General features: G+C 42.3%; 5 protein-coding genes across 9 annotated transcripts; 3 read left to right on the top strand and 2 right to left on the bottom strand.

The window, feature by feature from the left end:
* The first annotated feature begins 228 nt into the window (after positions 1-228).
* Positions 229-7,327, top strand: slc13a5a (solute carrier family 13 member 5a). Its single transcript, XM_011616775.2, has 13 exons — positions 229-444; positions 1,690-1,818; positions 1,995-2,131; positions 2,218-2,441; positions 2,525-2,629; positions 2,705-2,876; positions 2,975-3,097; positions 3,193-3,405; positions 5,350-5,453; positions 5,570-5,691; positions 5,840-6,001; positions 6,103-6,240; positions 6,320-7,327. Exons 1-13 carry the CDS (start codon positions 331-333, stop codon positions 6,446-6,448), a joined length of 1,872 nt encoding a protein of 623 aa, XP_011615077.1. The 5' UTR covers positions 229-330; the 3' UTR covers positions 6,449-7,327.
* A 302-nt stretch (positions 7,328-7,629) lies between these two features.
* Positions 7,630-9,079, top strand: med31 (mediator complex subunit 31). Its single transcript, XM_003975912.3, has 4 exons — positions 7,630-7,839; positions 8,201-8,275; positions 8,494-8,590; positions 8,738-9,079. The coding sequence occupies exons 1-4, from the start codon at positions 7,830-7,832 to the stop codon at positions 8,949-8,951; spliced, it is 396 nt and encodes a 131-aa protein (XP_003975961.1). The 5' UTR covers positions 7,630-7,829; the 3' UTR covers positions 8,952-9,079.
* A 404-nt stretch (positions 9,080-9,483) lies between these two features.
* On the top strand, positions 9,484-13,033 carry LOC101067736 (flavin-containing monooxygenase FMO GS-OX-like 4). 4 transcript variants are annotated; one of them, XM_011616772.2, is made up of 10 exons: positions 9,484-9,720; positions 9,982-10,071; positions 10,144-10,347; positions 10,426-10,564; positions 10,652-10,794; positions 10,900-10,952; positions 11,155-11,279; positions 11,466-11,573; positions 11,720-11,929; positions 12,143-13,033. In XM_011616772.2, exons 3-10 carry the CDS (start codon positions 10,148-10,150, stop codon positions 12,452-12,454), a joined length of 1,290 nt encoding a protein of 429 aa, XP_011615074.2. In that variant the 5' UTR covers positions 9,484-9,720; positions 9,982-10,071; positions 10,144-10,147; the 3' UTR covers positions 12,455-13,033. The 4 variants fall into 4 exon arrangements, with proteins under 4 accessions (XP_011615074.2, XP_029703812.1, XP_011615075.2 ...); XM_029847952.1 differs by having other exon boundaries at positions 9,982-10,347; XM_011616773.2 differs by having other exon boundaries at positions 9,966-10,347.
* Positions 13,034-13,364: 331 nt separating this feature from the next.
* On the bottom strand, positions 13,365-16,403 carry LOC101067509 (P2Y purinoceptor 3). Its single transcript, XM_011616785.2, has 2 exons — positions 15,160-16,403; positions 13,365-14,584 (listed from the first exon to the last, which is right to left on the bottom strand). Exons 1-2 carry the CDS (start codon positions 15,603-15,605, stop codon positions 13,675-13,677), a joined length of 1,356 nt encoding a protein of 451 aa, XP_011615087.1. The 5' UTR covers positions 15,606-16,403; the 3' UTR covers positions 13,365-13,674.
* Positions 16,404-17,187: 784 nt separating this feature from the next.
* On the bottom strand, positions 17,188-21,686 carry LOC105418174 (schwannomin-interacting protein 1). 2 transcript variants are annotated; one of them, XM_029847955.1, is made up of 7 exons: positions 21,498-21,686; positions 20,471-20,668; positions 19,802-19,902; positions 19,312-19,393; positions 19,086-19,169; positions 18,885-19,002; positions 17,188-18,477 (listed from the first exon to the last, which is right to left on the bottom strand). In XM_029847955.1, the coding sequence occupies exons 2-7, from the start codon at positions 20,648-20,650 to the stop codon at positions 18,440-18,442; spliced, it is 603 nt and encodes a 200-aa protein (XP_029703815.1). In that variant the 5' UTR covers positions 20,651-20,668; positions 21,498-21,686; the 3' UTR covers positions 17,188-18,439. The 2 variants fall into 2 exon arrangements, with proteins under 2 accessions (XP_029703815.1, XP_011615086.2); XM_011616784.2 differs by having other exon boundaries at positions 17,188-18,445; positions 21,498-21,685.
* Between the last annotated feature and the right edge of the window lie 345 nt (positions 21,687-22,031).

Here is a 22,031-nt window from a genome sequence, read left to right as displayed (position 1 = left end):
CAGCAAATGAATTGACAAAAACTATTTTTTTATTTTAATAAGCCCTATTTGCTAATTTCTTAAAAGACTCAGTAAAGTCTAAATTGTAGGTGTGTGTGTGTGTCTGTGTGTGTGCGTGTGTGTGTGTGTTGTTAAAGTTAATATTTATTTTGCCTGTGAAATTCACTGTGAATTTGTAGATGAGAGGGAGGGAGAGAGAGAGAGAGAGAGAGAGAAATGATGTAACAGTGTGAGCAGTGACAGGAGGGATAAGCATCCGAGACGTCTCCTGGTCATATCATCACCACCATCATCATTGTCATCATCACCACCACCATCGTCATCATTATCATGTCGGTTCTTCCTGTGAGGGTGAAACTGTTGCAGCGAGTCTGGACCCTGAAAGGAGCCATCATCCTCTTCTGCAGCCCGTTCATCCTGCTACCACTCGCTGTCAGCACCACGGTGAGCCCAGTTAACAGTTCCAGTATACTGGGAACAAACCATCAACCTAACAACTAACCTAGAAGAGCTTCAGGCACTTTAAACAACCAGTTTGCTGCTGATCAATAACCAAGAAAGTTGGCAGTTTAAAGTGAATGAAACTGTTTAGATTAAATGTGTTGATTCCACTGAGGAGTAAATCACTCATCATTTTACTGAACTGTTCCCATTTTGAGTAACCAGTTTAAATGTAACTAAAGTTACATTTAACATTTTACGCTCAACATTTTCCAGTACATTTCACACTTGTTTATCGACTGGGTCACTGGTTAAACTGGTTCTGGTTCTCTGTGCAGCCCCTCAGGTTGTGATCACAAGTGTCACTGATTGACAAATGTGGTTTAAAAGTTCAACAGTGAGAAACCAGAACCTCCCAGTCGTCCTGAACTGGAAGTGCTAGAGTTGTGCAGAAATGCTGCATGCTTTCATACCTGCTGACAAAAATCTTTATTAGTTATGCTTTTTGTCAGAGATGGAAATGAAAATATTAAATGTATAAATCTAAATGTGACTTTTAATGTTTTGAGTAATTTTTTGCACCAGCAAATGAAAGAGCCCGTTGTGCTCCAGTAGCTGACGTTTAGTTAATCATTGCTCTTCGTTACTGAATCACTGTCTTAAAAATCAGATTTGATTTGGTCCAAAAGAATTGATGTTATTTTAAAATAAAAGTTGGAAGCAAAGTTTGTAGTTTTTGTCCTTTTCCCAGATACCGACAGACAGACATGCTGGTGCACGTGCACGTGCACATCGGCCTGTGTGTCCTAGTGTTTTACGTGAAATAGAGTCAGTGTTTGAACAGTGTCATCAGCTCCCTGTGAAAAGAAACATCTCTGATCCAGAACACATTTGGACACTTAATTGCAGAACTACTGCTTTATCATGAAGGTTCTCTGGTGGTATTTCAATAGTTTAGAAGGCTTAGATATCTGTGATGACCGTGTGCATGACTGTTACCTAACCTTCTGACACAAATGTGTGAGAACTTTGAGCGGGATTCTGGAGTCGTGCGGGTGAAGGAAAACAGTTTGAGCAGATGGTAGTTTACCATCATGAGATCCCAGCAGGAGTCTGTAGCTCCTCCTGAAAAAACAGCGTCTGATTTCACAGTTTGATGGTGAAAGGAAAGATTCGGTCAGTTATATAGCCGGGCTTTTGTCAACAGATTCAACTTTAGTCTAAACGTCTGTGTATGTGTGTGTGCAGGAGGCAGCCTGTGCTTATGTCATCGCCCTCATGGCGGTGTACTGGTGCACTGAGGTGCTACCGCTGGCGGTGACGGCACTGCTGCCGACCGTCCTGTTTCCTGTCCTCGGGATCATGCAGTCCAAAGATGTGAGACTAAACACAAACATATACACACACACACACACACACACACACACGCACACACACACCCACACACACACACACACACACACACACACACACTTACTGCAAAAACAATGACAATTTGTCAGCCATGCTGTGCTTCATGTCAGACAGCAAAGACATCTTTTTGTGGTGACCAGGTGTGTATGCAGTACCTGAAGGACACAAACATGCTGTTTGTAGGCGGACTGATGGTGGCCGTGGCTGTGGAGCACTGGAACCTCCACAAACGCATAGCGCTCAGAGTGTTGCTGCTGGTCGGAGTCCGACCCGCCCTGTGAGTCTCCACCCGTTGTGCTTTAAAGCCTCCAGCCTCATCCTAATTTAATCCGAATGTTTTGCTGATCGTCCTCCATTTCTCAGGTTGATGCTGGGGTTCATGACAGTGACGGCTTTCTTGTCCATGTGGATCAGCAACACGGCTACCACGGCCATGATGGTGCCCATCGTCCAAGCCATCCTGGAGCAACTCAGCTCTAACACACACCCTGAACCCTCCACCATGAAGCAGAGAAAGAGTGTCTCTTTGCAGGCTGAATTAAGCAACAACAACCTGTCAAGTGTTTCCCCAGACATTGTGGAGAGTGGTACGAGACCAGCTCAGTATTTGAGCACATTTTATTATTTTTCAATCTTTTACTCTGTCTGACACCACTTTCTGAACTCCCAGAGTCAATCAGAAGACACAGCACCTCAGAGAAAATGGCCAACTCAGAGGAGAACAACTTCCTTGGAGAGAACAGACCTCCACCAGAGAATGACAGCGTTCGACCCGGTGAGGCGCTCTTTCACAGTTTGGGTTAAGACGTCATCATAAAATGGTCCAATTTGAAGCGATTGTGTGTCGCAGTGGTGGTGACTGTGGAGAACACAGAGCAGGAAGGTCTGAGTGATGAAGAGGAAGCGAGGAAGAGGATGAGTAAAGGTTTCCTGCTGTGTGTGTGCTATTCTGCAAGCATTGGAGGCATTGCGACTCTGACTGGTACTGGACCCAACTTGATTCTGGTCGGTCAGATGAACCAGTAAGTATCAAGAAGTCATTTAAATGTATCATCCACTAACTGCAGTATTTCTTTTTCATCTTTAACCTGATGGTTTTTATTGGTCTTGTTCTCTGCAGGCTCTTCCCACAGAATGATGACGTGATAAACTTTGCATCGTGGTTTGCATTTGCATTTCCTACCATGGTGCTGACATTGACCCTGGCCTGGTTCTGGCTGCAGTTCCTGTACATCGGCTCCAAGTGAGTCCTCGTCCTTACATTCTCATCATAACAGATTTGATTTAGAATCTGGTAAATTGGTAGATTATAAAGGTTTTCATGAAATTATTTTTTAGCCTGCGGAAGACATGGGCCTGCGGGACAACACAGTCAGAGAGGGAGCAACTGGCATACAAGGTGATCCGGGAAGAGCATCTGAGTTTGGGACCCATGAGTTATGCTGAGATGAACGTCCTGGCCCTCTTCATCCTCATGGTGGTGCTGTGGTTCACACGAGACCCACGTTTCATGGACGGCTGGGCCACCCACATCTTTAACGCCAAAGCAGAGTGAGTCCAAAAGTACCAAATACCTATAAAACTGCATAAGTGTGTATTTCATAGTTGCAAGGAGCCATTTCATATTTGTTTTCAGTATCAGAAATATTTCTGGAGACTATAAAACTAAAGAATTAGAAAGAGTTTTTCTTAAAAAATCAGAAAATTGTAAAAAGGGGAGCTTATGATTGTAGACATAAGTTAATTCCTCTCCTGGCTGGATATTGAAGATTTCAGTCAGAGAGCCAAATGAACCCAAAGTCAGACCTTGAACACACATAACTTGACATGAAGAACAAACAGAGAACTTTTGAGTTACGATCTGAGGGTTTCCAGTCAGTCACTGGCTGTAAATTAACCTGGAAAACCTTTTGTGAAACACTTCTAGTATATTCCTATATATGTAGGAACGTAGCTAAAGCTACAAATGCTAAAAATGCAGCAAAGAGAATTTTGATGGTGGATCTGGTTTTCCTTTCATTCCTTCCACAGTCAGGACTGGTCCCATTAAACCAGATTGGTTTGGTAAAGAGCTGTGGTTCCGAACACAATGCAAAATAAAGATTTATCTTTTTATGTAAAAATATGTAACCTGAGCTCAGAAGGACAAACTGTTCTGGGGTCAGCAGGACAGGGTTGTTTCTGATGAACCTGTTGATTGGTCCAAGGACAGCCATTCATAACCTTCTCATGATCCACTGAACTCGTCGGGAACTGTTTTTTTCCTCTTCGCTGTTGTGGTGTTTTATTGTGACACCCCATTGACGCAGGTTGTCACTTCCGAGAAAAGGGTGGACCTCAGCCTCGGGCCTGAAGGTCCGTTTCTGTCAAAGTTCTCTGCTTTCCCATGGCTCACGGGGGACAGTTGTCCCTGAGCGATACTCGTGACGAACGTTTGTTTATCCGTCAGGAAACGACGGCGCTCGCAGCTGGTTGTCCTGACCTGGTTGTGAATGAAGGTAAAGGGTCACCTTGAGCAGGTTTGTGCAAACCAAAGTTTCAACACTTCAATTTGCGATGACAATAATTCTGCAGCTGGACAAACTCACTCACTGATGAAGAAATGACTGATGAATGAGGACAGGAAGTTTCTGAACCTCCTGTCTCAGCAGCAAATTAACAAATGTTCATTTACAACAACTCAAAGTTTCAGTTGAGAAATGTTTCATTTAAACGTGCTTAAGTTAATGTCAATACTACTCTTGCTGAGGACAAAATCTTCCCTGGAAAAAAACAGATTTTCTCATCGGACTCCTACAATCATGGAAAATCTCTCCCACCCCCCCATAACACAGTGGACAAACTGAGAAGCAACTTCAGCAACAGACTCCTGCAGCCTCGCTGCTCTAAGGAACGGTACAGGAAGTCCTTCCTGCTGTCCGCCATCAAACTGTATAACTCATTCCTCTCTGTCAGAGCTGAGCTCTCTTTACCGGTCTTATGCATCAGCTCAGGTCCAAACCATTCAATAACAATAATTGTTTTAATGTTTATGTTGTAATTTTATTTCTATTTTATTCTATATTTACGTATATATGCTTATAATGCTTATAATATGTATATATTATATATATATATATGCTTATAATATATGCTGTATATATGCTTATAACGTTCTAATCTTATTTGTATTTATTTATTCTGTTTCTATACTTTGTATAGGTTGCGACTACAATTCAATTTCCCTACGGGGATGAATAAAGTACATCTTAATCTTAATCTTAAAAGGTCAGAAACCAGCTGAATTGGTGGATGTGGAGATCAGCCAGCTGCTGTTGCGTGTCTCTACAGTTTGTGATGAAATCTTCATTCACAAACTGAGTATTTCCTCATGCAAAGGACGGATCAATAACAGCCTACCGACAACATAAATCTGTCAAATATCAAAGAGATGAAAGTTGCCCTGGTGATTTTGTGAAGGATTTTCTGTTTTCCTGTCTGTGTTGTCCTCTGCAGGTTTGTCACTGATGCCAGCGTGTCTTTGTTTGTGGCAATTCTGCTATTCATTTTCCCCTCTGAGCCGCCCTATTTCCTGTGTTTCTGGAGAAGCTCTGACACAGGTAACACATGCACACGCCAGTTTACACACAGTGAACATGTGGTAAACGTTGCCACTAAACACCAGCTGTATGGGGCTTCGTGGTGTAGTGATTTAAAATGTTTGTTGTCCAATCAGAGACGCAGTCGTCAAAGGGCCCCGCCCCTCCTCTGCTCACCTGGCAAGTGACGCAGAAGAAGATGCCGTGGAACATTGTCCTGTTACTTGGAGGAGGCTTTGCTTTGGCTAAAGGGAGCGAGGTGTGTGTGTGTGTGTGTGTGTGTGTGTGTGTGTGTGTGTGTGTGTGTGTGTGTGTGTGTGTGTGTGTGTGTGTGTGTGTGTGTGTGACCATGTTTGAGACCATGTTCTACTCATGGTCCCAGCAGAACACTTTCATTCTCTCAACAGGCATCTGGTCTGTCCCGCTGGCTGGGCGATCAGATGACACCACTTCACTCTGTTCCTCCTTGGGCCATTGCCATCATCCTCTGCCTCCTCATCGCCACTTTCACTGAGTGTGCCAGCAATGTTGCCACGGCAACTCTGTTTTTGCCCATACTGGCCTCATTGGTATTTCCAGACACTCATGTGCCGGGTTTGCTGGCACGGTTTTCTTTCTGTCGTTAATACCAGACATTAACTGAAAGGTGTTCTTCTGTGTCCTGATCCAGTCTCGGTCTATCTGCCTGAACCCTCTGTATGTGATGATCCCCTGCACGCTCAGCGCATCCTTCGCCTTCATGCTGCCTGTGGCCACACCCCCCAATGCCATTGTCTTCTCCTACGGCTACCTCAAAGTGTCAGACATGGTGAGCCTTTGCTCCTGTAAGTGCAGGATAACAATAGTCACCCTTAAGCCATGATAACCCTCTTGCTCACCCTTCACAGGCTAAAACAGGAGTTGTAATGAACATTATCGGCATTGGCTGCATCACTCTGGCCATTAACAGCTGGGGTCGCGTGATGTTTGATTTGGACTCTTTTCCATCCTGGGCCAATGCTACAGCACCTGTGTAGATGTACCAACAACTGGTTTCATGAGTCACCTGTGCTGCGTCTGAGTCTCAGAAGACTTGAAAAGTACAGAACCACCTGGCTTGTAACTGTAAACTCATTACTGAGCTTTAATGGTAGCTTAAACTGCAGAACGTCCAATGAAGGTGGGCCTCAAATAATACTGAGCTTTAAAAAGAACAAGAACATGTGAGGAAAATATGTGAGGGCACAGTGTACGTCACAGAATAGATGTCTTTAGTGTCATTTTTTATTTAAAATACACAAACTGTATATTTTCTGACGCTATTGTTTCAAATAAGCAAATCCACTGTCACTTTTTGATGACACTGGAACATGTGGGCCGTTTTTAATAGATAACTGGCCTGTTCAAGGGTTAATCTTTGAAGATGAGAAGAATAGACTGTAATCTAATCTACAAGTCTACAGTCTACAACCAAATCTATTTGGTTATGCAGAATGTGCTGCAGGGGAATTTCAGTTAACACAGGAAACTCTGAACTCATTTGTATTGGCAGTCGTATTGATAAGTAAACAGGAAGGTCCTTTTAAAACTTATCTTCTCCTGATGGTAACAAGATCTTTCCATCAAGTGTTCACCTGCTCCTATTACCTCAAAGCACAGTAGCCCGAATTTGTCTTTTATAAACGTAAGTGTAATCAGATATGTATAAATGAAAACCACAATTTTAATCACATGTAAAATTGCAGAAATACAGTCTGATTCCAAATTGTAGGCTTAGAAAATAGGAATCTTCATTGAAAAATGTATTTGAGGTTTTTTTATTTGCAAATGCCATTAAGCTGTCTTATTTCTCTCATCATTTCATGTTTCTATTTAAATAAATGTGTGGTTAAATGTGAAAGTCTGTGTACACATTGGACATACGTCTAATCGTTTTTTACACATCTCTTTGTCATATTTGACATCAATCAATATTAATTACATTAAAATTAAATATGTGACATAAGTTGATAATTATGTCATACTCATAAATTGATAACTGTTGAATTTAATTCGCAAGTTTAAGTTCGCTATTGTGGCAAATGACAATATGATAATCAAATAACTATTTCCATAAAAATTTAAAGTGCAGGTTGGGGTTAAAGTGCAAGTGAAGGTTTAAAACATGTTCAGCTTCTTGTCAAATACTTCACTCTAGCGGTTAAAGTAGTAAATGCAGCTACCGTAAAATGACGCCAAATGACGTAAGGAGAATGCCGCAAACAAAATAAAAAAACAAAAGACTTCTGTTTCACAGCAAATAATCGCATTTTTAATTTTTTGAGGGATACGTAGTTATCGATTGTTAAATAATAAATAATTACCTAATAAAATCCTCTGGAATTTGTTGCATTTTTCAGAACCGTATCTCTCCGCGTCATGGAAACAGGTTTGAATCATAGTATTTGATGTGTTGTTAGCCTTTTAGCATAGTAGCGTTCCACTAAAAGTAAGCGATATAATTCACACAAGATACTTAACGGTACACATAATCTTTCTGTTTTAATCGAGTTTATGATAAGCGCCCTCAACTGATTATTTCCAGGAAAAAGAACACATTTAGTGGGACATTTCATTAATGCTTTTGGATCAGGGCTACTTAAGGCATTTCTGTAAGCCTTGTCAAATGTAACGAAGACGCTTCAAAGTTTCTAGTTTGACTATAGGATGAGAAAGTTTACAGTCAATGAAAGTTTAAATATTTGGCAGGTCATTTATCAAACACTTGTTTTCTTTCTCCTCTGCTCCAGAGGAGCAGGCGAGGAATCGTTTTCAGACAGAACTGGAGTTCGTACAATGTCTGGCCAACCCCAACTACCTAAACTGTAAGTAACTGTTTTTACAGTCTATTTCTTAATTAGGCTTCTTCGTATAGAGTCCCATTTAAATACAATCCTAGCACACATGTTGACAACAATAACATTTATGCTGTAAGTCTTAACTTAAAAACACAGATGTAATTTATCCTGCGTCAACAATGTAGTGTTTATTTTGTCTCAGTCGAAGGTGACTTCCTAAAATTGTCTTTGTTTTCTGTATGCAGTTTTGGCCCAGAGAGGTGTCTTTCGAGAGAAAACCTTTATTAACTACCTCAAGTACTTGTTGTATTGGAAGGAGCCTGAATATGCCAAGTACCTCAAGTATGTTGCTGGTAGACATGTCATCAGCACACATCATCACAGACCGACAGTAGATCACTGGCTCTTTCCAGTGGATTCATTTACTGAAGAAACTAGTTTGAATGTGTTGGTGTTTCTCATTTTTCCATCACCTCCTCTTCTCCACAGGTACCCTCACTGTCTGCACATGCTGGAGCTGCTGCAGTACGAGCACTTCAGGAAGGAGCTGGTCAATGCTCAGTGTGCCAAATTCATCGATGAACAGCAGCTGCTGCACTGGCAGCACTACTCCAGGAAACGCATGCGTCTGCAGCAGGCGCTCGCTGAGCAGCAGCAGCCTCAACAGCATCCGCCACCACATGGCAATGCTACCACCAAGTGATGAGAAAACTGTGGATTGTAACTTGATATATTTGGCATTGTAAATATTTTCTATCTTCAAATAAGTGTTTCCAAAATGAAGCATCATCATCATTTCTACTAATAAACAATGAATTTCTGTCACCCAAATCTGATTACTTTCTGATGGTTTGGTCTGAAGTTTTTGTGGTTTTGTTTTACTCACCCAATAGTAGAGGGATGTTCAACACTATAATTGTGGATCACAAGAAATACTGTAAATAATTTAACATTTGCAGAATATATGACAACATTCCTAGAGTAAAAAGTACACATGTAAATAAAATCAAAACATTTTAGAACAAGCTGGAATTGACATTCAACTAGTTTTATGTATTGATTTGTTCAGCTTATTAGTTGATTTGATGCTGACAAGGTTGGAACGAAATCGTTTTTATTCAGGAAAAACTCTTGGCCCGTTCATGCCCTTAACCTAAACTATCTATCGACAACGACCCCAGAATGCACTTCCGGTAATCGTTTCTTTGAGAACACCAGTGCAACTCTGATTGGTTGATTGGTGTAGCGGAACCCGGAAGGGACGTGTTCTGAAGTTACGGTGAATTTAAAAAAAATTCAGGACTTTCCACTACTTTTTAACACTACGCGAAGTATTCGAGCTTCTTTACTGATATAATGTTTTATCTTTATGTTCTTAATGCTTGAGCGAAATTTGTGGCGTGTTCCAGCTGTAAAATAATTTACCTCGGACATTTATTCACTTTTCACTCCAGAATTTGGTGTCGGTGAAGGTAACATCCAGTTTATTTATTTCCGTGCTGGTCTTTATTATATTAAACCGATCTCTCTCCAACTGCTCCAACAATCTGAATGCGTTTTTGGTCTAATCAGGGACGTGTTTTAGGTGTATAAAGTAGCATAATAAGCGACCACGTGTACCAAAGAAGCTAAGTAATATAGTCTAGATAAGAGCTCATTGCTAGCTAATAGCCACTTTTGTTGTGTTCTTTCTTGTTTCTCTTTTTGAACTCATCAGTGTGCAACATCCACAGAAACCTACTTTTTGGAGTCCTGCTGGATGTAGGAGGAGGCGAGAAGAGCACCCAAACCTTCTATAATCTCTGATACCCCCCATCATTAAGGCACAACTTTTAACCTCTCTTTTGGTTCCTCTTTGTGACCATTGAGAACAGGTGTCTGCTGTGATTTGGCAGGAGGATGTTGCGGGTGGCTGTGATCGGAGCTGGGGCAGCAGGACTCTGTGTAGCCCGGCACATCCTGTCTCGACTAAATGTCTTCGCCCCACCAGTGGTGTTTGAGCTCAGTGAAAACATTGGTGGCACCTGGTGTTATGACGAACGTGTTGGAACGTGTGACATTGGGCGGCTGATCCACAACAGCATGTACAGAGATCTCCGGTATGAAATGGCTCAGCTCTCTGGCCCCCGCAGGAAATCTAACAGATCAGCTGAGATTTGTCCCCTTTTTCCTGTCAGAACCAACCTGCCCAAGGAGGTGATGATGTTCCCTGATTTTCCCTTTGACTCCCAGTTGAGCAGCTTCCTGCCACACCAGGAAGTCCAAAATTACCTGAGGCAATACTGCGAGGAACACCACATCCGACCCCACATCAGGGTGAGTCCACGGATCTTGCCCCACTTCTAAACATTGATCCAACTAAATTGAGTTTACAACAATGGTTATCTTTCATGTGTGCACCAGTTCAACACAGCAGTGGAAAAAGTGACACCAGTTGTCATGACAACAGAAGGGGATAAGGTGAGGACGACGTGGGAAGTGACATCATCAGATTCCTCTGGGGGTCAAAGGACGGAGACCTTTGACTCTGTGTTTGTTTGCTCAGGGTGAGAAATTTACACTCTCTCAATAATAGAGACTTCCTGTTACCACCTGGGGAAACCACATTATTTACATTTAAACCAGTTGGATAATTTGTTTTTATTTTTAAGGCACTACTCAGACCCTCACATACCCAACATACCTGGGATTAAAAACTTTAAAGGTACAGTACACTAATTATGATCAAGAATTAGACCCAAACCTTGGCTACAGTGAGGTGTCTATTAAATTTTCATAGACAACCTATTTAAGATGACTTAATAACATGGTAAAATTAAAAAAAAATCTTCTTAGAACGTATCCATGTTTATATATTTATGGATTTCGAGAAATTTAGACTAACTTCAAATTTGCTGTCTTTGCAGGGAAGGTGCTACATAGTCATGACTATAAGTATGCAGAGCCGTTCTCGGGTCAGTCAGTGGTGGTTCTGGGAGCCAAAGCCTCAGGGTTGGACATTTCTATAGAACTGGCTAATGTTGGTGCCCAGGTAACGAATGGCACACTGCAGCTGTGCTCATGCTAACACCTGTACAACTGTGATTGATGCTGTGCAAGAAAAATGTGTCAAAGTTTTTACATGTTCGATTTCCTGTGAGTCAGTGCATAACTTGAAGGACTGAGGTGACACAGACAGACCCAGATGCATCAGAAACCCCCCTTTCTCTCTCTGCAGGTTATTCTGAGTCATGGGAACACTCGTCTCACCTTCCCTCTCCCCTCTGGAATTCAGCAGTCTGCCGTAGTGAAGGCAGTTGATGAGGACGGAAACATTTGCTTCCAGGTGATTGTCGTGAGTCTTCAAGTCCACACTGAGCTGGATCAGAACCTCTCAGGTTGTTGTTGTCTTCATGGTGTGATTCATGTTGAGGATTTTGTCACCTGTAGTAAGAGCACGTACACATGAAAAAAGTACAACTTGCTTTTCAGGACGGCTCTGTGGCTTCAGCCGATGTGCTGATGTTCTGCACCGGCTACAACTTCAGATATCCTTTTTTGGACGCGTCTCAGCTTGGCCTGGACATCCAGGACCATCTGGTGTCTCCCATGTACCTCTTCATGATGCCGCCGGCCTTCCCCTCCCTCTTCTTCATTGGCATCTGCAAGATCATCTGCCCGTTTCCTCACTTCAACTGTCAGGTAAGCCCACAGGGCGACAACGAAAAACGCTTTTAGTCGCCAAAAGGCCGAACATCTTTACGGCAATGATGGCAGTTTAAAGTTGAAAGACTAGAAGCTGAAATAGTTGTACTGGTAAATGGCTCCAGTTGTTTTAAAGACATTTAAACTTTAGTTTGAGACCATTTAGGAGGTCAGAGAGAGTTGAGCTTGAGTCTAGTCCGGTCTATGCAGGTCCAGTTTGCATTAGCTGTGCTGGATGGCCGTGTCACTTTACCGCCTGCATCCCAGATGAAAGATGAGGCGCAGAGGCAGCTGCGCTCCAGGCTGGACCAGGGAGTCCAACAGCGCCACCTTCTAGTGCTTGACCAGGATCAGTGGGAGTACTGTAACACTCTGGCCCGTATCGCCAACTTCACGCCGCTGCCGCCGGTGGTGCGCAGCCTTTATGAGGAGACGTGGCGACAGCGCCGCATTCACCCTCAAAACTACCGAAAGCTGAACTACAGGCTGGTGAGTGTCACCCAGTGGGAGCTGATCGACTGATGAAGCAACGGAGACACGTCGATGTCTCAACCTTAAACCTCGGACGTCCTGTTGCCTTTAATTAAAAGGACATTTTCAACCATGATCAGACCAGGCTGGGAGGTAACAGCTTAGCAGGTCCAAGTACTTCAGGACAGCTCATAAAATCCTTTTTTGAAGCTGGACTAATGACTCTTGCTCCAGAACCTTGGAATGATGGTCCTTATCTTCCAGGTGTTTCCCAGCTCTGGATCAGGACTAAAATCATAAAATTCCTTAAAATATCTGCTTTTAAATCTGCATTTATTTATATTTTACTCTCAAATGATCTTTGTGCCTTTTTTATGAAGTTTTACACTAATATGTCATTTGTTTGCTAATTATAATTTTCTAGCTGCTAATCTGGTCAGAACTTCTCGACCACATGGTGACAATGAAGGCATCTGTTTATCGAAATTCAAGTTATATTCTGTCATGTGGACATAAATTTGCTGCAAATGAAAATAAATCTTGTATTTTTATATTCATAAATGTGGCTTTTGTCACGATATAAGAAAATAAATACAGTGGAATCGGTGTTCTGCAGCCTTTATAGGTAAATTATACGGCTTAAGAATTTTAATAGTTCTGAATATAAAATGTAAAATGTGAGTTTGGACTGAAATATTCAGCTGATTAATTATTGGTGGTGGTGGCGGATGCTTGTGTTAACCATGAACAAGGCCGAGGACACGGAGCTGATGTCAACGATGCACTTTAATCCACTGACTGAGCACAACAACATCCAAATACGAGAATCTGATGTCACAGAAGGACTAAAAACAGCAACACCTGAGGCAGGAAGACGCGTCGAGCAGGTTGGACAGACATTTGACCCTTCTGGGCTTTACAGTTTACATAGATTATATAAATAATGTGCAACGAATGTGAGATATTTGTTCTTAAGCACATAAAGAAACAAAAATGTCAGCAGTTTTTTTTTTTTGACAGCACAATCTGGATTTTATACTAATTTTAAGAGTTTAATTCATCTCTAAAATGCTTTGATTATTCATTCCTCTGGGAATCATAAATTTGACATCAGTTTTTCACAAGATTTAAAATGGTTGCATATAAAAGAGAATCACTTTGTAATCAAAGTGTCAACCTTCAGAAGATCATTCGTTTACAGAATATTGACAAGGCCGCAGAGGGACCATTTTCTTTAATGTCTTTCTTGGTTTGTATTGGAATACTGTGTTCTAGAAGATGACCCTTGAAGACTTTGACTCATTTTCCAGATGAAGCTGTCTCTCGTCCTTCTCAGCTGCTTCTGGGTCATCTTCACCTACTCCTTCCTTTTTCAGGATCTTCAGTGGCCACCAGAGGGCGCCGCTTCGGTGAACGCTGCGAACAGTGCGTTCCGCCAGGCAGCAGCAGGGGGCGCCCTTGTCCCCTGTCAGGAAGTAGAGGAGTGCATTGAGCCAAGCATTACAGGATGCAAGCGGACGGGTGACCTTGTAGCAGATGGAGACGGTTTTCATGACATCACAGCTCCCATGCTGTCCTTGCCTCATCAGCAGGAAGAGGGTCCGAGTGACGTGGAAGGGCAGGAAACACAGTGCAAACAGCAGTGTGATAGTCACAATGGTTTTGATGGATTTGCGTCTCCGCCGGATGTAGTAGGAGTACTGTGATCCAGAGATGGAGACTGAGGTTCTCTCCCTTTCCCGAACTCCCTCTGCTGCCCCGTCACCCACTGGACCATCCTCTCCAACCTCGATTGAACTGGGAGGTGAGCGCAAGGTCTGAAATATTGTCCTGACCACCTGAGAGTAGCACCAAGCAATGATGACAAAGGGCACAAAGAAGCCAAGCAGGTGGAGGACTATGCCATACGGGACATAGTCAGCAAATTCTTTGTCGATGGCATCATCCCAGCAGTTCACATATCCCTCCTGTTCCTCCACATGAGTGTGATTCCAATCCTCCCTGTCACCCCCAGCCTCAGCGGCCTGACCCCCGCCTCGCCTGACGTATCCCGTCTGTGCAAACCTAAAGATGGGACAGGTGAGGATGAAGACCACCACCCACACTAGTGCACAGGTGCCCTTCACCACTCGTTTACTCTCCAGGGTGATGGTCCTCATCGGGTGGCAGATCCCCAGGTACCTGTGAACAGATGCTTAGGTTAGTTTGACTTCATAACCCTAAACTTTGACTTCTCCAGACATTTGTGGGTTGCTGGGTTCTTATCATGAGAATTAATATTTTAGGAGCACAAGAGCCCCACCAGATCCTGGAATCTGTCTTTAAAATTAATTTGTGTCTTTTGATATTTTAAATATAAATATATTTTAAAATCTTTTTTCTTCTGAAACTAGGCCAGCTAGTTTGTGGCAGAGTTCCACCTTTCCTGTAAGGGGGTCAAAGTTCAATTAGCTGCCGTCAAAAATTAACAATAAATGAGAGCGGCAGGTTTGTTAAGTGATCTTTGGTGTTTAATCTGCAGAGAGTTTTCAGTCAGGTTGAATAAATCTTCGGTAAGAATTGACAGTTGCGTGATCTAATGATGCTCATGCTAATGATGAGAGGTTTGATCAAGCACATGAACTTTCAGGATTCGTTAAGGAGCTATTGAGGAATTTCTTTTAATAGGTTGATTATAATGGTCACTAGCCTGCAAGTAACTGTCCCAATGGAGTAAAAACACAGTGTAGAAAAGCTAATTTAACTGGGCGTCCTACCTGTGCACAGAGATGCAGGTGAGGAAGAAGATGGAGCAGTAGAGGTTGAAGTAGAAGAGGAAGCGAACGAGGCGGCACATAAAGTCCCCGAACACCCACCGATCCCTCAGCACATAGCTCGCCACCAGGAATGGCAACGATAGACCATACATCAGGTCAGTGGTGGCCAGATTCACCATGTAAATCAGTGAGGTGTTCCATCGACGCCCTGCCCCTCCTCCGCCACCACCACAGCAGCGGTCCTGGTGGCGGCAGGATCGTAGCAGCACCACAGAGTTGAGCGTGAGGCTGAAGAGGAAGGTCAGCGAGTAGCAGACGGGCAGGAAGACGTATTTGTAGGACTCATCGATGCTGCAGGACGATGTGGATGACGATCCAGAAACGTTAGGTGGATGGTTCCCACCAGCAGCTGCCAAGTGGACGTCAGGAGGGATGTTCAGTCCCATGATGAAGGTTATTTCTGATAGGTTTCCCTGGCTGTCATCTTTACTGGGCCCATGTCTGATTATTCTGTCCGTCTGTCTAGAGGACTGCTCTGGGTCTCAAGCATGTCGAAGGACTTCAGTGAGAGAAAATACAGTCATTAGTTTGGAAAAGCTCGTTCAGAGTGTACTGCCGGTGTTTTGCTGATGGAGACGATGTTTCGCTCAATTAGGCCCTCAATCATTAACGAGTGTTTCCAAAAAAAAAGGTTCCTCTCTCTTCATGTTGTGGGTACAACATCACATTTAAGCACATACTGTATACTGTTTTTAGGAGGACATCATTGTAGTAAATGCATAGTTGAACATGGGCATTTAAAACTGATCTAACTTTATTGCTAACGAATCCATTGCCAGCTAAGCTTAGCTGATGGCGCAGATGGCTGCTGTAAAAGTGGGTCATAGTATTCAACATAAACATGTTGCAGCGGTCACATCTGTCAATCATTGTAGCAGCAGTTGTCAATGCTGCCATTAGCTATAAATATCAGAGCTATTGTTAGCCAGCATCAACCACCAGTGCTAATGGGAGCTTTACATGTAAAAATAAAGGTGAAGAACAGAAATCATGTGATTTTAGTCTTCTTACGCCTAAATGGTGTCAGTCTTCCAGGTATATTAGCACAACAAACAAAATAAACTGAAGCCTTATTCTGCCATCAATATGTTCATTTGAGAATCTGCCTGATCATAAGTTGTACATTTCAAAGATTTAAAAAATAAAATAAAATTTCTTTTTTGACTTTTAAAATTCCCAGTTTACAACTACATAGTTGGCTTTAAAATGAATCTATCTGAAAGGACTCAGATCACCGGTGTATTGGTGTCCTACCGTCTGTTGTCTTCTCAGTCCCACCAAGACGTCTGTGTCCTGCATGTGTGTTGCAGTGGGGTCTTTTAGGGTTTATTCTCTGACCTTCAGCTTCTTCATAAATAATTGATCAGCATTCTTTCATTCAGAACTGCAGGACTGAAACACAATCCAGGGACTGCAGAGGCGGTGTCACCTCAGTGCTGCTGCATTTTAAACACACTTTCAGACATAAGATTAGAAATTAAACTGCTCTTTGATGTTAAGCATCATGTCGTGTATTTATAGTTCCATTTAATCTGTACAATTATCATTACTGATTAATAATGTAGCAGGTTTGTTCTGGACATGGAAGCTTTTCAGAACCCAAAGTCTAATAATAAAAATGTCTGGTGTCTCAGCAGGATCACAAGAATTTTATCTTCTTTTTTGCCCTTGGATTTGAATCACTAGAGAAAATGAAAAAAACAAAAAGGGTCAGAAAAATAAATGGCTCACCTTCATCACAGCTGAGACTGTCGGACCTCATCTTCATATTACAAAGTGAAGAGCCATCACTCTTCCTCCTCCTCCTCCCTCTGTTTGTCTTACCACCACCATCTTCATCATCAGCTCATTATTCAATATAAAGGTTCATTTGCTGTAATATAAGTAGTTTTACTGCAGGTTTCCTTCCATCCCTTTAGAATCAGCAATAAAAGATCAAGATGTGAAAATACAAGCCAACACAGTTTATATTTGCTTATAGAAATACATTTGCAATTGATTTTATTTATAGTTTTAGTCACAGTGAAATGAAAAAACAGTCACTTATTTAAGGACGTCGGTTACAGAACATTACACTTTTAAGAGAAAACACGCAGCTTTGTGGGGTTCTTATTATACAAATTGGTCGATGTGAAACTGTGTGGCATTAAATCTATTCTAACTGCCGTCAGAAAGAAGCTTCACATTTTAAAAGAAAACATCATTTAGGTGGTGACGAAAACATCCAGATAAATAAAGAGGTGAAAGTGCATCATTTCACCATTTTTTTGTTAAGAATGTAGGTGAAAGTGTGGCGTTGGCTTTAGTTAAGAGGAATTATTACAGCAGCACTCTGGATTATACTTTGTTTCGTTGTCAGTATTCTTCTATCCAGAGGGGGGCGCTGTAAGCAACAGTTTAAAGTGGAAAGAAAACGTGAATTTGTCTGAGAAATTTTATCTGTTATCCTGAATACCTGTTTATCCTGCTACATATGCTGTGACCATGATGTTCCCTTGTTATAAGAAATAAGTAAACAAAATAAAACATAAGTTAAAATCCCTTATTTGCATATAAATTGATGCATTTGCTCCAACACTCCGTGACTTCCTTGACTTCTTTTTGTTCCCTCCAACAAGGATGCGTGTAAAAAAAAAACAGTAAATAACCACATATGAAATATTTTTGCAGTCAAACCTGAATGTGAACTCTCCCAGGTCTGAAAGTACCGTCAAAGGTCTCAAACCTGCCTTCAAACCTGAGGAAATGACACACAAGAGGTTCCGTCGCACCTTCGGTCTGGTCGTGTTTGTGAACAAGCTTCCAGCTCGGTGGAGGTTAGGGGCAGAACGGGCCTCGTCTCTCATTCTGGGCTTCAAATAGGATAATGAGCAGATTCGAATGTCAGAAGCACAAATTTGAGAACTGACTTGTCTGAGCTTTCACAGGCTCTATTGGTTGGTCTCCTAAACTGAACCAGACTGATGTCAGGACACCATGACGTGTTCTGTCTCAAGATCAGAGTCATCCTGGACAACTGGGGGGTTTTGTCTGTCCTGTAAACCTGAAAGATTTGTCTGCTTGGCCAATCCTGGTCCCAGAGTAGACATTCTCACACCATTGGTGCAGACTGTTCAGACCAGGTCCTGGTGTTAGGTCAGGTCCTGAACATCCAGCAACATGGCGTCCTGCTTCGTCCTCAACTGGTCTCGTACCAATAGGTGAGTCACCAACTCGGAGCTCAGAGCTGGAGGACAAACAAAAGACATGCTGGAAGATCTGAGGGGAAGAAGAGAACCATAAATATGTCGTCCTGGTTTCAGCTGCATCCCAAAGGTCAGGAAAGAGTCTCTTGTGCTGGTTCAGTGCAGTGGACTCGGCTGGCTTGGTTATTCTCCCAGAGCCATTTAAAACAAGCACAACCTCGATTAGCAGGAAGTTTCCACGATCGCCAGGCTGTTTACTACAGAACGGTTCAGGCTCCAGGCCATCAGACTTTGTGCAAAAGAAAAATTCCTCTCTGGAGCTCAAATTTTTATTTAGCGAAAAGTGAAATAAGGAGAAAAAGAGACAATTTCAGATGAGAAGAGTTCCTGATCAGAAGGGTGTGAAAATATCACAACAGGGAGCCCTCTAGGCAATGGAAGTGTGTGTTTATTTGTGTGCATGTGTGTGCACGCACGCACCGTGCACGCCTTGTTGAAGTGATGCTTTCAAACTGATGAGCTGTTCCAATGAACACTCTTGCAGCTCCCAACTATCCAGATGTTTCCGCTTGGCAACAATGCTGCTGCTGGACAGATGCTGTAACACACACGCGCGCACACACACACACATTCTTTTTTCCATCATCACTTTGTACAGTATTGATCTTCATCTGTCCTCACCTGCTTTTGCTTTTCTTCAGCCAACAGTTTGTCCCTCAGCGTCCTCAGAGCTGTGACCACTTCCTGTTTCAGGCCACCACAGTCCTGGTGGACATGAAGGTCAGAGGTCAGAAGAGCAGAAACCTGTTTGTCCGATATTATGATCATTGAAGGAAGCTAATGTCAGCGCTGCATTCAGAGGTTACAGCAGGAACAGGTCAACGCTTCGCTGACGGGACGCCGTCACCTTCTTCCTGCGAGCGTCCTCCTCATCTTCACTGTCGCTATTGTTGATGAAACACAGCTGCAGGTTTCTGTGGTTGTGGAATCTGTAACAAACAGTTTCAGCAGTTTGAGCTGAACTCACTGAAGTGATTCCTGACCGATGGTTTGTTTGTGTTAAGAACAAGAATTTAATCTTTTTCAGGAAAACACTGCTCATTGTTCTTCCAGCTGAACTCCTGCTGGTTTTTCCCAGGGTGAAAGCTGCTGCTGCGCAGCCACAAAGTGGTTGGGAGCATCTCACACCACCAGTTATATTAATCCATGTTTAGGCTGCTACTACAATTCAATTTCCCTACAGGGATGAATAAAGTAAATCTTGTATCTTGAATCTTAAATAGCAAAAACTTGAGCAGCCATTAAAAATATTAGGTATATTAGCATTAAGGAGGAGGTTTTTGTTCCAGCTCTTGATTATGATGCAGTAGAACGTCTGTAAACAATGGTTGCATTACCTCTGCGCCACTCGACACCTCCTGAATTCTTCCTGCTTTTCCTCCCGCATGTCGGTCCACATTCCCCCCTGGCCATACGCCATCCTTCCCCCGGCTCCTTTCTGAGGCAGACGGGAAGACGGAATAAAATGATGTCAGGTCAGCTGTGAGCAGGAAATCATCGGCACCCCACCAGAGAATGCCCAAATATGCATTATGGAGGCCATTGAACGCTCCCACACTTACAGTCACAACAAAGTTCCAGCTTTCAGAAATGTTATCAGAATAGAACCAACAACAGGTGAACACCTTTAAATCTGCCCTTGAAGTGGAGGCTTTAAATGGACAGAGAGTTTTCCTTCTATTGTGAAGTCATTCTTCTGTAGTTTAGAAAGGAACTTGGACTGTGAACTTTCATAGTAAGTGCTGCCTGTGCTAAAGAGTTAGCATCAGACCAGGGAGGGAAAGTCTCACACACTTTCTAGTTTAACAACAGATTTGTCATTGAGAGGAGAAAATACTGGATTGTTGTGATCCATTGGAGCCCAGTTGAAATCTCAATTTCCTTCATGTAAAATCCAGCAGCTCCAACAAGGAAACAACACAGGTTTGAAGCATTTGGGGGAAAAGATGCAAAGCTCCAGTTGAAAGGTCAGTCCATACAATGGCTAACTGCTAATTGTGGCTGACCTTTGAACTTTCCATCCTCTCTTGTTCCTGTTTCTCCAGCTCTGCGATCCGCTGGCTCAGGTCCTCCCAGTGCATGATGGGAAGGTCTGGACAGGCCACGCAGCTCTGTGCTGGGATGTGATTAAGCTTTTCCTCCTCGTCCTCCTCCTTTTCTTCTGCTGTTTCTTTCTCTCCCTCCATCCTCCTCTACAAATAAAACTGTGAAACATTCACATGAACAGAAATGTGAAAGTAAAGAATTACTTTCTCAATTAGTTAATTGTGTTTAAACCTTTGATTTTTAAACACAGTAGAGAAGATTTTAAGACTTTGATAAGTTCCCTTATTATAGCTCCTTATTTGTTATTTACTCATTTACATGTTTATTATTGGTTCAAGCTTTTTATGATGCCTGGTTCGTCCTTACTTGCAGAAGCTGTTGGTCTCTACTTGCATAACAATAAGACACGATGTTTGTGTTAGTTGTGTAATGATGATTCAGACTAAATGGCAATAAACAGAGGAAATAAAGTTAAAATTATATATTCTCTGATTAAATAGGGATGACATGTATAAGATGCTAGGATTCGTTTTAATATATAATTCCTGTTTCACAATAATGTCTAAATTGTAGTGTAGATAAATAAACCGGGGTGGAGATTAAGGTGGAGTTTTTATTCTCAGGTGAAATGACCCATAAGCAGGAGAAATAATTTCTCTGACATGATGTGTATATTTAATGCTGTTTATTATTATTATTATTATTATTATTACTACTACTACTACTACTACTACTATTATTATTATTATTATTATTATACGTTTACATCGTGATCTGACACTATGCAGATATCGTTAATAAAAGATAAGAAGACATCAAAAGTTCTTGACTATATAACCTTTTTATGGGCTTTCATTCAATTTGAACAAGTCAAAGTCCGAAATCAAACTTTTTGAAGACGTTCTGCCTGCTGGAAGCGTCCCGCACTGCGAGTCCGAGTCTGCCCTGTCGTTGAGCAACAGGGGGTCCTCGGAGGCTTTCACCCACCTCGGTCCAGGCGGCTCTGGATCCCTCTGCCATGTCGCTGTCCGTCACCCCCTGCCGCTGAGCGCGGAGAGGAGTTCAGGTTTTACTGCAAAATAACAGGGCAGAGCTAGGGGGAAAGTGTCCTAAAACCAGTATGAGTCCATCAGAAGGAAGCCGGGACCTCCCCCCTGTTCCTTCTGCCTCCCCCGTCCTCCCCTTTCCGCTCTTCCCTCTTTAACCTCTTAATATCGGCGGAGGGACAAAAAGTGAAACAGCAGAACTATCAGAACTAACACGCCACAAATTGAATTACTAGTTTCACATTAGAAGAACTAAAGAGGTGGAACAGATTAAAATAAAATATTTTTTCACAGGATAATTATTACTGCTATTCTTCCTTTTTCAGATACGCCCAGTAATATTAACATAACTTTATTCACACAAATATAAAAACATTGGGCTTCTGGGCCATTTTAGGAATATTTAAATCATCAAAATATTATTTTCATGAGTGAAATCGATTATTCAAGAAACAGAAATTATTTTAATCTCTTC

This window comes from Takifugu rubripes, chromosome 15, assembly GCF_901000725.2.
Source record: "Takifugu rubripes chromosome 15, fTakRub1.2, whole genome shotgun sequence".
Taxonomy (NCBI): Eukaryota; Metazoa; Chordata; class Actinopteri; order Tetraodontiformes; family Tetraodontidae; genus Takifugu; species Takifugu rubripes.
Note: the sequence above shows the minus strand (reverse complement) of the source record. Positions and strands in the feature narration are given on the sequence as shown.

Coding starts and splice junctions, on each gene's coding strand:
- LOC105418174 (XM_011616784.2), bottom strand. CDS start 20,650: ATGGAGGGAGAGAAAGAAACAGCAGAAGAAAAGGAGGAGGACGAGGAG. Junction 19,394..19,801: donor AGGTGTCGAGTGGCGCAGAG/GTAATGCAACCA, acceptor TGTTTGTTACAG/ATTCCACAACCACAGAAACC. Junction 19,003..19,085: donor CTGAAGAAAAGCAAAAGCAG/GTGAGGACAGAT, acceptor TGTGTGTTACAG/CATCTGTCCAGCAGCAGCAT.
- slc13a5a (XM_011616775.2), top strand. CDS start 331: ATGTCGGTTCTTCCTGTGAGGGTGAAACTGTTGCAGCGAGTCTGGACC. Junction 2,630..2,704: donor GAATGACAGCGTTCGACCCG/GTGAGGCGCTCT, acceptor TGTGTGTCGCAG/TGGTGGTGACTGTGGAGAAC. Junction 5,692..5,839: donor CTTTGGCTAAAGGGAGCGAG/GTGTGTGTGTGT, acceptor TTCTCTCAACAG/GCATCTGGTCTGTCCCGCTG.
- LOC101067509 (XM_011616785.2), bottom strand. CDS start 15,605: ATGGGACTGAACATCCCTCCTGACGTCCACTTGGCAGCTGCTGGTGGG. Junction 14,585..15,159: donor ACCTGCATCTCTGTGCACAG/GTAGGACGCCCA, acceptor ATCTGTTCACAG/GTACCTGGGGATCTGCCACC.
- med31 (XM_003975912.3), top strand. Junction 8,276..8,493: donor CAACCCCAACTACCTAAACT/GTAAGTAACTGT, acceptor TTCTGTATGCAG/TTTTGGCCCAGAGAGGTGTC. Junction 8,591..8,737: donor GAATATGCCAAGTACCTCAA/GTATGTTGCTGG, acceptor TCTTCTCCACAG/GTACCCTCACTGTCTGCACA.
- LOC101067736 (XM_011616772.2), top strand. CDS start 10,148: ATGTTGCGGGTGGCTGTGATCGGAGCTGGGGCAGCAGGACTCTGTGTA. Junction 10,565..10,651: donor ACATCCGACCCCACATCAGG/GTGAGTCCACGG, acceptor TGTGTGCACCAG/TTCAACACAGCAGTGGAAAA. Junction 11,574..11,719: donor ACGGAAACATTTGCTTCCAG/GTGATTGTCGTG, acceptor CTTGCTTTTCAG/GACGGCTCTGTGGCTTCAGC.